Here is a 14,182-nt window from a genome sequence, read left to right on the forward strand (position 1 = left end):
TAGCAAACTTCAGACGGGCCTGGACATGTACTGGCTTAAGCAGGGGGACACGTGTGGAACTGCAGGATTTAAGTCCCTGGCGGCATAGTGTGTTACTGATGGTAGCCTCTGTTACTTTGGTCCCAGCTCTCTGCAGGTCATTCACTAGGTCCCCCCGTGTGGTTCTGGGATTTTTGCTCACCGTTCTTGTGATCATTTTGACCCCACGGGGTGAGATCTTGCGTGGAGCCCCAGATTGAGGGAGATTAGCAGTGGTCTTGTATGTCTTCCATTTTCTAATAATTGCTCCCACAGTTGATTTCTTCACACCAAGCTGCTTACCTATTGCAGATTCAGTTTTCCCAGCCTGGTGCAGGTCTACAATGTTGTCTCTGGTCTCCTTTGACAGCTCTTTGGTCTTGGCCATAGTGGAGTTTGGAGTATGACTGTTTGAGGTTGTGGACAGGTGTCTTTTATACTGATAACGAGTTCAAAAAGGTGCCATTAATACAGGTAACGGGTGGAGGACAGAGGAGCCTCTTAAAGAAGAAGTTACAGGTCTGTGAGAGCCAGAAATCTTGCTTGTTTGTAGGTGACCAAATACTTATTTTACCGAAGAATTTACCAATTAATTCATTAAAAATCAGACAATGTGATTTCCTGGATTTTTTTTTCTCATTCTGTCTCTCATAGTTGAGGTATACCTATGATAAAAATTACAGGCCTCTCTCATCTTTTTAAATGGGAGAACTTGCACAATTGGTGGCTGACTAAATACTTTTTTGCCCCACTGTATGTGTTGAGTTTAAAAAGGACTTTCCTGTCAGTTCCCAGAAAAGTACATACTGAGTATATTAGACACCAGAGTCTGAACGCTACCATATACTGTATATCAACACACAAATATGAATGAAATGCAGTTACTGCCATCTACTGGTGTACTGTGCAACTTTCTTATTCATATTCCTGCAACAGAAAGCAAATAACATGACACAACACCAACCAAGAGTATTTACTTTTTATTCTTTAGGAATGCATTAACAATAACTTCATTTTATTTTAGAAAATGAAGTTACTGTTTTTACAATTCATTCACAAAGCTTTCAATGAGGTCCACTGAACATAAAAGACATACAAAACATTACATTCTTTGTGCAAGTGTTAAATTATCAATACACACACACACACACACACACACACACACACACACACACACACACACACACACACACACACACACACACACACACACACAGCAACAACAATACAAATCTATATGAAAAGGGTGTGTTTCAATGACAGTCATACAGGCCTCTTGTGCACGCTTCTTATGTGCCTGCCAAGAGACTCCATCCACTTGAAGGACTTTCCACAATAGGTGCACACAAAGTGTTTCCCCTCGGTGTGTATGGTCTGGTGTCTGTTCAGAGCGCTGGTGGTGATGAAAGTCTTTCTGCAGATTTCACATCTGTAAGGCCTCTCTCCGGTGTGTGTCCTGATGTGAGCTGCCAGGTGGGAGCAGTTACTGAAACGCTTCTCACACACCGAGCAGTGGTAGGGTTTTTCTCTGCCTTCGTCGCCGTGGTTGTTGTGGAAAGGGTGGAAGGGCAAGGTGGCGTCCTGCAGGCTGTTTTTCAGGCTGGAGGGGGAGGAGATGAAGTCTTTAATGTCTGATTCAAGGCTTTCCAGCTGCTCTTCATCGTGACCCAGCCAGAAATCACTGTGGCACTTCATCTGATGCTCCTTCTTCACCTGTGAGGGCTCTGGATGCTCCTCATCTTCCTCACAGGGCTCAGGAGGCTCCACTGCAGATGATTGATGCTGCTGAGGAGGAGGATGGGGAGGAGGAGAGAGGAGGAGGAAGGTGGTGATGTGTGAGCTGCTGCAGCTGGGCTCCAATGCATCTATCCAACCGAGGCTCTAGATAAAACACAGATGAAAGCATCAATATCATGCACTTTATCTGAAAATATAACGCAATTCTGCACGACATTTTGTTCCATTCAACCGACCTGATTTGAGGAGCTTCAGCTGCATCCTGAGACGACTGATTTCCAGATCTTTTGAACGAAAAATCTCCTCTTTGTACTCGGTTATTGTCTTTTCCACAGCTGCAAATATCTCCTCCGCTGCAGCCGTCAGTCTCTCGCTGAGAAAAACTCTCAGTGACTGCATTTCGGACCTTTGTTAATTAAAATAATTAGCTTCTAGTTACTCTATGAGACGTTTGTTGCGGGTCCCTGAACGTCACGCTTCGCTTGTAAACACGGAGACAGAAACACTGAAAAGGGCTCACTGCGGGGAACCAGCGCCCCCTGCAGGCCCGGGGTGAAAACACACCGGGAGGAATAAAAAGAGCACCCAGTGATTAATCACAAAAATCAGTATTTGTTGATTGAAATAAAATATAATACGTCTTGCAAAGGTTGCATATATACATTTGGTGGAAAATACCATTTATTTTAGGGAAATCAATTCCTGCTAGTACAAAGAAATACAATGAAAACTAATCGAAAGTATCTCTAAATAATGATTTAATATCTCAAAATAATGACAAAGTTACAAAAGTGACTCAGTATTACAAAAAATGGTTTAGTAATCGCAAACTAATACTATGTGGCTTAAACAATGATTTTTACTAATTAATTTGATTATTGTAATGACCTGCCTCATCTTGTTTTGCTGATATTTTTCTAATATAAATTGAATTATGCAGAAATGGGCTTCCATATCTTATTTACTGAGCTAAATGTTGGTGTTTGATACCAAAACTGAAATAAATGCAATTAAAGTGTAAACTGTAAGTGCCTCCATAAGCGTTTATCTGTTTGCATCTTGAAATGTATTTATGTATCATATTCCATTTACGTGTATATACTCTTCTTGCACTATTTTATTTCTATTCTGTTATTTCTTTCACTATTTTTATTGGTTTTATTTGTTTAATGTCCTTTATATATTATGTTGCATTGTTGGAGGAGCCTGGGACTTAAGTTTTTCATTGCTATATCTACACTGTAGCTCCTGCGCACATAATAAAGCCTTTGAATCTTGAATTACCAAATGCGCATTGTTTATGTTATTGCGTGAAAGTCATTGTGACCAAAATGCTCAGCATGCTGTATTCAAGTTTGTATTTTGCAGAGCTGGAATTTCATCCCGTTACTCAAGTCTTTTACGCCTGCTGTGTGTCTGATTTAGTCCAGAGCCAGGATAAAAATAGCCACTAAATGCTTCTCTGCATGGCATTGTCTTAACTGGAGGTCATTTCTGTAATAAGATACTGTCTACCTGCCATCCTGAGAAAACCTCTGGGATTTCTATCGTCTGGAAATGAACACACAGCAGTTTATGAACCCTTTATAGTATTAACAACGATGAACGTGTCTGTCTTTAGAAAGTCATGGGATAAACACTATCAAGAAAACAAGCAATAGAAAAACACAACCCACTTGAAGCAGTCTCTAAACGGTTTATTATAATGTTTCCTTTCAGGCTTCCCACCCATCTACAAATCGGCCATGACACAGTATGATTAACATGTAATGGACGCTGTCCTCTTGGCCAAACAGGCAGAGAGAGAGCGGATCATGCACGTCTACAGGGAGGGAAAAAATCCACAGAACATCATAACCACACAAAAGAGACATCAATATTAAAAAGACAAATACATCTGATTGACAGAGAGCTGTGACACTGTTTACACAAAGAAAAGGTTGGTAAACTTTTCAAGTAAAGGCGTGGACTGGCCGTCCGTACAAGGTGTCGTTGTCGGTCTTTGCAGCATGGCGTGGAAGTTAGTAAGCACACAGACTTTTCTCAGTAGACTTAACTTTTTTCAGTGCAGCACAATGCAAGTGTCAACCTCTCCCTTTTCTTCATGACAAAATATATCAAAAAAAATAATGGAAAAAAGGAGGGAATGACATCATTACACCAATACTCTTGAATAAAATGGGGAAGAGGACTAAGTGCTGAGAGTGAAGGATGATGTAACTGGATCGTCTGAATGAAGCTGGCCTCTGATCTGGACTCGTCACATTGCAGCTGCAGGGTTTTTATGCCTTTGCGTTGAGGATTTCGATGAACTCGGGCTTCAGGGAGGCTCCGCCGACGAGGAAACCGTCAACGTCCTTCTGGGAGGCGAGCTCCTTGCAGGTACCGCCGGTCACAGAGCCTGAAGAGAGTCATATTTAGAGATATGTGTGGGAAATCAAGAACAAAATATGAAAATAGCACCATCATGTCACTGACTGACCTCCGTAGATGATCCTCACAGAGTTGGCTACAGCCTCAGAAACGTTGGCCTTCAACCACGCCCTCAGCTTGTCGTGAACTTCCTGAGCCTGACATATCAAACGGGAAGCAGACGCATCAGGACGAGTAATGGGAATAAACTGCAGTATTCATTTTAGGTGGTTTCTTATATTAACCTGCAGTGGGGAGGCTGTCTTCCCGGTGCCGATGGCCCACACGGGCTCATAAGCAAGCACGACCTTGCTCCAGTCCTTTACGTTATCTGAAAAAGAGACGCTAAATAAGACTTGGATTCATTTTTTCACATGTTTTCCAGTTTCCACCTCTCACTAGCTTGCATAAGTATTCCCTAATGCATCATTTAGACTCTTTTGTGCATCTAAAACTCTACATTGGGGGTGTTTACCTGCGATGACCTTGGTCTGAGCAAAGACGACCTTCTCGGTGATCCCGCCCTCCCTCTCGTCCAGCTTCTCGCCGATGCAGGCGATCACACCGAGACCACTCTCCAGAGCGTGGGCTGTCTTCTGACCAATGAGCTAAATCACAACACAAGCATATAATCACAAAGTGCACTCAGGAGGAATGGTGTGTATCCTACATAAAGATATCCTTCATTCAAACCACAGCAGGGAAATATACGTTAGTAAAGTAGGTGACAGTCAAGATCAAGGCAACAATAAAAGAAGGCTACTATATAAAAAAAGAATCAGTACACAACCACGGCATGAATAAGTAGATGCATTATGTATCAGAGGTGAAGAAGCAACCATTATTAACAAAAAGGATACAACGCTAGCACTCAGCATCATTACAGCCCACTATAGAGCTGGGGCAAAGTGAAAGAAAGGGATTCAATAATCTCTAAATACCTCATCACTCTCTCCGAAGACGTGGCGTCTCTCAGAGTGTCCCAGGATCACCCAGTTCACTCCACAGTCCTTGATCATCGCAGGGCTGGAGACAGATATTCATACGGTTAGCACAAGATAATCAAGCGTGCATGGGTTTAAAACATAGATGTAAAATATTACAAATAAGTGTGGGATAAAGTAGTTCTCCCAGGTCCGGATGGCGAGCAAATTACACTAGTAATCAATAGATTAACAATGTGTTATGGCTGGTAACTAATGCAAATCTACTAGCCGGTTGCACATTTCATCCACGTTTCACTGCTAATTGGTGCCTATTTTGTGCCCTGCATGCATCTGTCTTTAATGTTTAATTACCAAACCCTGTTTTTCTACTCTGACGGACACATGACGTACCTGATCTCCCCAGTGAAGGCTCCCTTGGCGACTTTGTAGCAGTTCTGAGCAGCAACCCCGAACTTAGCATCCAGTTTGGACCTGACGAAGTCCAGGTAGATGGAGGGAGCGCCGCACACAACCTCTGTGAACAGAAGAAGAAGACAAAAATAATTAGGTATGTTTGTGTATCGCACATGTATTAGTATTGAGAGATATTTACTGAATGAGATGATGAGGTGACTAAGGATTGAAAGATACAAATGCACACTCAAATTAATTCAGGGAAACAGCTGTCATCAAAATGTGGATGCTCCTTACTGTATCACATAATAGCATTTATGATAACAGTATCTAGACCATGACCAGACATCACTTAACACTGTATGTTTCATGCAATCATTTCTGACATGTTATTTCTCTTTGATTACTTTCTATGAATGGGAGAAGGCTAGTCAGCTTCAACGCCTTTCATGGACACTTATACAGAGAGATAAAATGTGGCCTTGAACACAAGTCTGTACAATCGCCCTGAACTCCCACCAAGTACACCAAGTCACATGCACTGATTCACTCCATTCAATCGTGATGTGTAAAAAAGCACATATCTCAATTGCAACAAAAGAAAGGGTCAATAATCACCAAAGCATCATCAAATTAAAAAAACACAACTGTAAAATGAGAGCCCTCTCAAAGCGATGGGCAGACCTAAAATGGACAACAATTTAAACAAAAACCTAACGTATTTGTGTTTCCAGATGCTGTTAAAAGCTGTTTTACTTCAGTATTGCTTGTAGCAGCAGCACTAGACATACTCTTGTCACTTTTACAGTTGTTTTAGTTCATGCATGTACAGTTATTGTATATATTACTTGTACACTAGTTTTATTTACCTTTTAATTTAAAGGTTATTTATTATTTCACTTTTCATTCTCTATTTATCTGTACTTTTTTCTTGTGTTTGAGCTTATGCAACACCTGCATTTTCCCCTGTGGATCAATAAAGTATTATCTTATCTTAGTGTGTACTACTACAACTATACCTCAACTAATTGTATCATGAAGCTCACAATACATGGGGTAACTTTATAAAACTGATGCCTATCTAACTGCATGCACACACTAAATGTTTGCGCTCATGTGCAAACACGATTCAACAGCAGTAAAGGTCTGCACGGGTCAAACAGAAGACACTGACATTCAAAATGAAACTATATCTTGGGGTTAAGGGAGTCTAAATTAAACCTGTTACTATTGGGTTGGTAAAGGTCATTTATCCCCGGCCACGGTCAGACCTCTCTGCATTAAAGGTCCGAGTTCAGCCTCCTAAAGGTCACATTCTGCAGAGGTTACAGAAAAGTCACAAGTTCAAAAGAGGTCAAATCTAAGAAGAAGAGTTTAAATATCCTCGTCTCTGTGGAGGAAACATCTGAACTTTAACTTTAAAGCTCTTCAGAAAGGCCAGTGGGAAAACTCTGATTGTATTTCACCCTGTTGCTGTAAGGGGGTGGATTCATTAAATGGGACAAGGTCCAAGGGTAGTCTAAACAGAGTCACAGTTTGCTCCTGTCTAGAATATAAAATAACATGATAGTTGCATAACAGCAACTTTACAGGAGGAGAACGACTGGCTCCGACAGTGGAAACAGGCCTGGACACATTCAACCTCTCCCAGCATGTTTTGATTTCCAGCTAAGTAGCAAAAAACATACATAATGAAACAGCTGCAGCAGCAAGTCTACAGGAAGCAGGCAGCAACAGGGCGACTGCTGCTGCGTTCAGATCAGGCTGGAAAAATCGTTAACCATCTAAAAAGTACATTTATCCGCGTTTGTTGTGGCACTTGCTGTCCAACATCTCCTCATTTGAACTGCCATAACAAGTAGCGTTCAATTAAAGCTTACAATAGATAATGAGTTCGCACACGAAAAAGGAGCGACCTCATTAACGAGCAGACTCACTTGAATGCACCATGCACTCAGAGCAGAGGCTGGACTACGTGCTGCTGCAAACGCACACCCACCACCACCACCACCGACATTATTGAAAATCACATGCCAGCATCTGTCATCTTTATTCATGCTTTTTTTTTTTTCCTGTCTGCGGATTAGTGCCATCTCGGTTTGAAAAGAAAAGGAAACAGGGAATGCAGAGTTAACAATGAATGTATTTTATAAGGGCCAAGAATAAAGGAGAGGTGACGATAATGGTGTCATTGATGTATTCAATAACCGAGCCATTTTGTCTGGATCAGTTCTTTGTGACATTTAACAAGGAAGCGGAATAGTGCATTTGAAAATCTGCTATATTAGTTGTGATAATTAGAAAACAAGTGGCTACAATTAAGGATATAAAAAGGGAAATTTGGCATAATGGTTGTTTAAAAACCCACATACCGACATTGGGGTCCACCTTGGCTGCGTTCATGGTGTCCATGAGCTCCCCGAGGCTCTTCTTGTCTCCATTCAACTTCCAGTTTCCACCGACGAAGAATTTCCTGCTCATGATTGCGGGGGTTTCTGTGTGTTTGCTGGAGATTTAAAGGGTACTGAAAGCCCACTGGGATCTAACCTTCTCTGGGGTAAGAGAGCGGGTGTGAGAGAGGGGCTCAGAGTATTTATGAAGATGGAAAAGTTAACCCCTCCTCTCTGCCAGCTCCATTGGTTTATCACGGAACGCCCGTAAACGCGTCTTCCCATTTGAGCAAGGGGAAGAGCAATATGTCATGGTGCGTTCAAGTGCTGTGCATAAAAACGTTTCCACATAACCTGTTACTTCGGGAACCTGAGGTCAGAAAGGGAGGTCAAAACATACTATCCAGGTAGATTGTACCGTTTATGTTTAGTTAGAAATGACCCAAATAACTACAGTAAATCTATAAAATAATAAGATGATTTAGGCACATTACTGCTAGATGTTTTTCAAACAACATAGTCATTGGCAATACAAATCTCAAGTCCTAGTGTTATATTCTTTAAGCTTAGGGGTTAAAAAGAAATGCAGTTCAACAGTGCAATAAGTCAAATAATGGTGCAAGTAAAAGGCAGGAATAAGTAAAAGATGAACATGTAAAATCAAATGAGATATGAGTGTAAGATGTAATACTCAACAGCAGAAAATGAGTGTGTTTATTTAGTATTTAGATAGTATACAAATAAACATTCAATATACAAGGGATCCCTTCCCACATTTAGTTCATAATGCTACTTCCTGTACAGCCCAAAGCATGTTTGGACCAGTGTTATAGCTAATTTTATAGCATTTCTTTTGCTCCATGAAAGCACAGTTTGATAAAAATTAAAAACCGGTTGCAGAATACATGGAACATTTTTGCTTTGCTTTTTTGTGCTGTCACTGACATCGAGCTTATGTGGATATATATTTTACACAATAATGAATACAATTTGTGACACTTAGAGAAAAACAGCAATATTAACACGTTATCCACAAAAATATGAGTTAAAAAGAAAATAAATATGATCAGTGGCTAAGAGGGAAGAGCCTTGACTCTTCACCGTTTGATTGGCTCAGACAACGGAAGTCCCGCCCCTTTTTGTTCCGCCTGATGTGGTTTAACGCTCTCTGATTGGAGGGTGTTAGGCTCTGTTTTGCATACCCAGCCTGCACTGCGGTATAACATATCTTTGTGACTTATCTACATGCGACTTTGTGGAAAAGTGAAGATGTAATTTTCAGAGTTATAGATGTGTTGTACTATATGTGTTGCTTGTTGTTGTTTGTTGTGTAACAATGAGTGACTACAACAGTACACCGTAACCGAAGGGTGTGTATCCTATGTACTGGTACTGCCAGGCGACCCGTTCTCAGGCAGGAATCTTTGCTCTTTAGATATTTGTCTAGCAGGTTTCTCGTAAAGAGAAGCCCCCACAAATTGTCAAAAATAAAGCTGCTCTCTGCAGAATGCTGCGATCACTTCACTCTACCTAAATCTACTCTAATAGAAGTACCGAAGTGCAGGAATACTCTCTTTCAAAGAGTCCAAGTGTTATCAAAATAAAGAAATATTTGCACATGTACGTTTTTTATTCTGTCATATTAATTAACTTTCTTTTTTAAAGTTTGACTTTTGAGAAGAGATATGCATTCAGTACATTTTGTGTTACAACATCACACCATAACAGAAGGGTATCTTTTTTTGTAGTAGTACTGTCAGACGTCCATTCAAGCAGCAGGAATCTTTGCTCTTTAGATATTTGTCTAGCAGGTTTTTCGTAAAGAGAAGCCCCCACATATTGTCAAAAATAAATCTACTCTCTGCAGAATGTTGCGATCACTTCTCTCTACTTAAAACTACTCTAATAGAAGTACCCAAGTGCAGGAATACTCTCTTTCAAAGAGTCAAAATGTTATCAAAATAAAGAAATATTTGCACATTCAGTTTTTTATTCTGTCATATTAATTAACTTTATTTTTTAAAAGTTTGACTTTTGAGAAGAGAAATGCATTCAGTACATTTTGTGTTTGTGTTGTGTAACAATGTGTGGTTACAACATCACACCATAACAGAAGGGTATCTTTTGTGTGGTAGTACTGTCAGACGTCCGTTCAAGCAGCAGGAATCTTTGCTCTTTAGATATTTGTCTAGCAGGTTTCTCGTAAAGAGAAGCCCCCACATATTGTCAAAAATAAAGCTGCTCTCTCTGCAGAATGCTGCGATCACTTCACTCTACCTACAACTGCTCTAATAGAAGTACCCAAGTTGCAGGAATACTCTCTTTCAAAGAGTCAAAGTGTTATCTAAATAAAGAAATACAGTGGTATGCAAAAGTTTGGGCACCCCTTAGGAAAACCACTGCATCAGTTTGTCACTTGCTGAGCTTTTGAAGCAGCAACTTCATTTTAACATATGTTATACCTTATGGTAACAGAAACATCTCAGTAGTGAAATAACTTTTATTGGTCAAACAGAAACATGTTTATGTGCATTCAAACACAAATAGGCATGTGCATAAATTTGGGCACCCCTAAGAAATAATTCCATTAATATTTAGTATTGCCTCCTTTTGCTGCAATAACGGCCTGTAGACGCCTCCTGTAGCCACAGACAAGTCCCTTAAGCCTGGCAGGTGGTATTTTGGCCCATTCTTCCACACAAAACGTCTCCAGTTCAGTCAGGTTTCTTGGCCTCCGTGCATGGACAGCCTTCTTCAAATAAATCCATACATTTTCAATGATGTTAAGGTCTGGGGACTGGGATGGCCATTCCAGAACATTGTACCTGTGCTTCTGCATGAATTCCTTGGTGGATTTTGATCGGTGCTTAGGATCATTGTCCTGCTGAAAAATCCAACCCCGGCGTAGCTTCAACTTTGTGACTGACTCTAGAACATTCTTGTCAAGAATCTCCTGGTACTGTAAGGAATTCATGTGGCCCTCAACTTTAACAAGTTTTCCAGTACCTGTGCTAGCCACACAGCCCCATAACATGATAGATCCTCCACCAAATTTTACAGTGGGCAACAAGTTCTTTTCATTGAATGCAGTGTGTTTTTTTCGCCATGCATACCTGTTCATGTTATGACCAAATAACTCAATCTTGGTCTCATCTGACCACAGTATTTTGTTCCAAAATGCTTCTGGCTTGTCCAGATGTGCTTTTGCATACCTCATGCGACTCTTCTTGTGATTAACACTCAGGAAAGGCTTTTTGCACATCACCCTTCCAATGAGCTCTTCCTGGTGCAAAGTACGCTGGATTGTGGAACGGTGAACAACTACACCATCAGCAGCCAGATGTTGTTGTAGTTCTCTGGAGGTGGTCTGTGGCTTCTCTGTGACCATTTTCACCATCCTTCGCCTGTGCCTTTCCCCTATTTTTGTCGGCCTACCACATCTTTCCTTCACACGGACTGTTCCTGTGGCCTTCCATTTCACAACTACGTTTCTGACTGTGGAGACAGACAGTTTAAACCTGTCAGATAATTTTTTGTACCCTTCTCCTAATTTATAATGTTGGATTATCTTAGCTTTCAGGTCAGTGGAGAGTTGTTTTGAGGTCCCCATCTTGCCACTCCCTAAGAAAGAACCTAGGCCAGGCACAGCCAGCTATTACCTATGTTAAATAGCCTTTTTCATGATTGGTTCCACCTGTCTTTGTAATTGAAGGTCTAATGAGCTAATCAAAGCAATTTTGTGCAGCAACCTGTCAGCTATAAATCCGTACAGGTGTTGAAATGAATGCTATTTATAAGGGTGCCCAAACTTTTGCACATCCCATTTTTTGCATTTTATTTTATTATAATAAAACTATGTAATGCTACCCTAAGAATTTTGGTCTGGAAAACACTAAAACGTCTACATCTTTGTAGGAAAACAAATGTTGTTGCTGTGATCTTCTATTATAAAGGAAAAGCAAATTGTCATGAAATCTCAGAGGGGTGCCCAAACTTTTGCATACCACTGTATTTGCACATTCAGTTTTTTATTCTGTCATATTAATTAACTTTATTTTTCTAAAGTTTGACTTTTGAGAAGAGATATGCATTCAGTACATTTTGTGTTGTGTAACAATGAGTGACTACAACATCACACCATAACAGAAGGGTGTGTATCCTATGTACTGGTACTGCCAGGCGATCCGTTCTCAAACAGGAATCTTTGCTCTTTAGATAATTGTCTAGCAGGTTTCTCGTAAAGAGAAGCCCCCACATATTGTCAAAAATAAAGCTGCTCAATCTGCACCTTGGTGCTTAATATTATATCTTGCTGAAATGCAATCTGACAGTAGTATTAGCATCAAAATGGTCCATTTCAGAATAATATCTCTGATATGTTTTATAATTATTGATCATTAAAGTGTTCTCAGAGCTGGTAAAGGTGCAGCTAGTTTGAATGGCTTTGTATACTGCAGGGTAGCTGCTGGATTTACTCCGGGTGAACTACAGTCTGATTTAAGGACTGATTATATTTACCATCATTAATCCTAATCTGCCTAGCAACTAAAGGTAATAAATAAATGTAGTGGAGTAAAAGTACACCATTTACCTCTGAATTGTAGTGGAGTATAATAAAAGCATAACATGGAAATACTCAAGTCAGTACCTCAGAATTGTTCTTATGTACAGCACTTGAGTAAATCTACTTCCCACCTCTGTGTTTAAGTGGGGGACGTTGAGTGTCCAATAGTTCAACTTTATTAAAGTAAAGAAATATTTGCACATGTACGTTTTTTATTCTGTCATATTAATTAACTTTCTTTTTCTAAAGTTTGACTTTTGAGAAGTGATATGCAATTCAGTAAATTTTGTGTTACAACATCGCACCATAACAGAAGGGTATCTTTTGTGTGGTAGTACTGTCAGACGTCCTTTCAAGCAGCAGGAATCTTTGCTCTTTAGATAATTGTCTAGCAGGTTTCTCGTAAAGAGAAGCCCCCACATATTGTCAAAAATAAAGCTGCTCAATCTGCACCTGGTGCTTAATATTATATCTTGCTGAAATGCAATCTGACAGTAGTATTAGCATCAAAATGGTCCATTTCAGAATAATATCTCTGATATGTTTTATAATGATTGATCATTAAAGTGTTCTCAGAGCTGGTAAAGGTGCAGCTAGTTTTAATAGCTTTGTATACTGCAGGGTAGCTGCTGGATTTACTGCCAGGTGAACTAAAGTCTGATTTAAGGGACTGATTATATTTACCATCATTAATCCTAATCTGCCTAGCAACTAAAGGTAATAAATTAATGTAGTGGAGTAAAAGTACAAAGAAGCATAACATGAAAATATTCATGTAAAGTAAAAGTACCTCAAAATTGTACTTAAGTACAGTACTGGAGTAAATACGCTCCCTTGATATACATGCAGGACATTTTGTTTTGTTCTGTTTGTTGTGTTACAGTGAGTGGTTACAACATCACACCACAACAGAAGGGTATATCTTTGTCTACTAGTACCGTCAGACATCTGTCCTCCAGCAGGGATCTTACTCTTTAGATATTTCTCTAGCAGGTTCCTCTTAAAGAGAGGCCCACACATGTTGTAAAATAAAATAACCACCATACAATCATGGAATAACTTAACTAGATCAAGATAAGCCTGACTTAAGCCTTGTGTATGTAACACTAAAATAGTAACACGGATGCAAAACATTTGTAGGTTGTATTTAATGATCAACTCTAGCAAGCTTAGATATATGATATTTTTTGAGTTGACAGTATGCTTTGTATGCAAAGTCTTTGTTTGCAAATTAAACACCTCCGTTAAACAAATTAAATATAGTAAAAAGCAATATTTCCAAATGTGATGGAGTCACAGAAGGGAAATACTTATAAAGTAAAATTCTATAATTTTCAAGTTTCTTTTATTATCTTGTGTTTTAAATGAAGCAGGGGACATGTTGTGCCTGATATTTAAACTTTTATTGAAAAATATTTGCAAGGTCAGATTTTGGAATTCAATAATATTAATAATTATCTATGGTAGCTAAAGAATACATAAATACATAAATAAATAACGCTTTGCTGAAGAAGTGGACTACATTTCTGTCAGGTTGCATTAATCACAGAGACACATTTTGGAAGTGTATTGTAAATGTTTATTTGTAGTTTGGCCTGGAGTAAATACCTGACTTCAGCAACTTGAAAGGCTGTATTCTTATACTTGTGGTTTACTATAAGCAAATGAAATCCAAATTACATCATTAAGATCCATTTATGGATTTGCCATCAAATGGGGTT

At 39.6% G+C, this 14,182-nt stretch overlaps 1 protein-coding gene and 5 non-coding genes across 6 annotated transcripts; 5 read left to right on the forward strand and 1 right to left on the reverse strand.

The window, feature by feature from the left end:
- Positions 1-3,437: 3,437 nt before the first annotated feature.
- Positions 3,438-8,138, reverse strand: tpi1b (triosephosphate isomerase 1b). Its single transcript, XM_063878389.1, has 7 exons — positions 7,880-8,138; positions 5,505-5,628; positions 5,109-5,193; positions 4,643-4,775; positions 4,413-4,498; positions 4,238-4,325; positions 3,438-4,156 (listed from the first exon to the last, which is right to left on the reverse strand). The coding sequence occupies exons 1-7, from the start codon at positions 7,986-7,988 to the stop codon at positions 4,038-4,040; spliced, it is 744 nt and encodes a 247-aa protein (XP_063734459.1). The 5' UTR covers positions 7,989-8,138; the 3' UTR covers positions 3,438-4,037.
- A 1,175-nt stretch (positions 8,139-9,313) lies between these two features.
- On the forward strand, positions 9,314-9,370 carry LOC134862471 (U7 small nuclear RNA). The gene has a single exon (XR_010165516.1). It is a non-coding gene; the product is annotated as a U7 small nuclear RNA (small nuclear RNA).
- A 304-nt stretch (positions 9,371-9,674) lies between these two features.
- On the forward strand, positions 9,675-9,731 carry LOC134862479 (U7 small nuclear RNA). The gene has a single exon (XR_010165524.1). It is a non-coding gene; the product is annotated as a U7 small nuclear RNA (small nuclear RNA).
- Positions 9,732-10,058: 327 nt separating this feature from the next.
- On the forward strand, positions 10,059-10,115 carry LOC134862478 (U7 small nuclear RNA). The gene has a single exon (XR_010165523.1). It is a non-coding gene; the product is annotated as a U7 small nuclear RNA (small nuclear RNA).
- Positions 10,116-12,093: 1,978 nt separating this feature from the next.
- Positions 12,094-12,150, forward strand: LOC134862480 (U7 small nuclear RNA). The gene has a single exon (XR_010165525.1). It is a non-coding gene; the product is annotated as a U7 small nuclear RNA (small nuclear RNA).
- A 672-nt stretch (positions 12,151-12,822) lies between these two features.
- Positions 12,823-12,879, forward strand: LOC134862481 (U7 small nuclear RNA). Its single transcript, XR_010165526.1, has one exon. It is a non-coding gene; the product is annotated as a U7 small nuclear RNA (small nuclear RNA).
- Positions 12,880-14,182: the final 1,303 nt, after the last annotated feature.

The sequence above is a fragment of the Eleginops maclovinus genome, chromosome 3 (genome assembly GCF_036324505.1).
Source record: "Eleginops maclovinus isolate JMC-PN-2008 ecotype Puerto Natales chromosome 3, JC_Emac_rtc_rv5, whole genome shotgun sequence".
Lineage (NCBI taxonomy): Eukaryota > Metazoa > Chordata > Actinopteri > Perciformes > Eleginopidae > Eleginops > Eleginops maclovinus.

Excerpts from the sequence above, each read along its gene's own strand:
- tpi1b (XM_063878389.1), bottom strand. The coding sequence starts at position 7,988 with ATGAGCAGGAAATTCTTCGTCGGTGGAAACTGGAAGTTGAATGGAGAC. Across the intron at positions 4,776-5,108 it reads TCTTCGGAGAGAGTGATGAG|CTCATTGGTCAGAAGACAGC; the intron begins GTATTTAGAGAT and ends GTTGTGATTTAG. Across the intron at positions 4,157-4,237 it reads TGTGAGGATCATCTACGGAG|GCTCTGTGACCGGCGGTACC; the intron begins GTCAGTCAGTGA and ends GACTCTCTTCAG.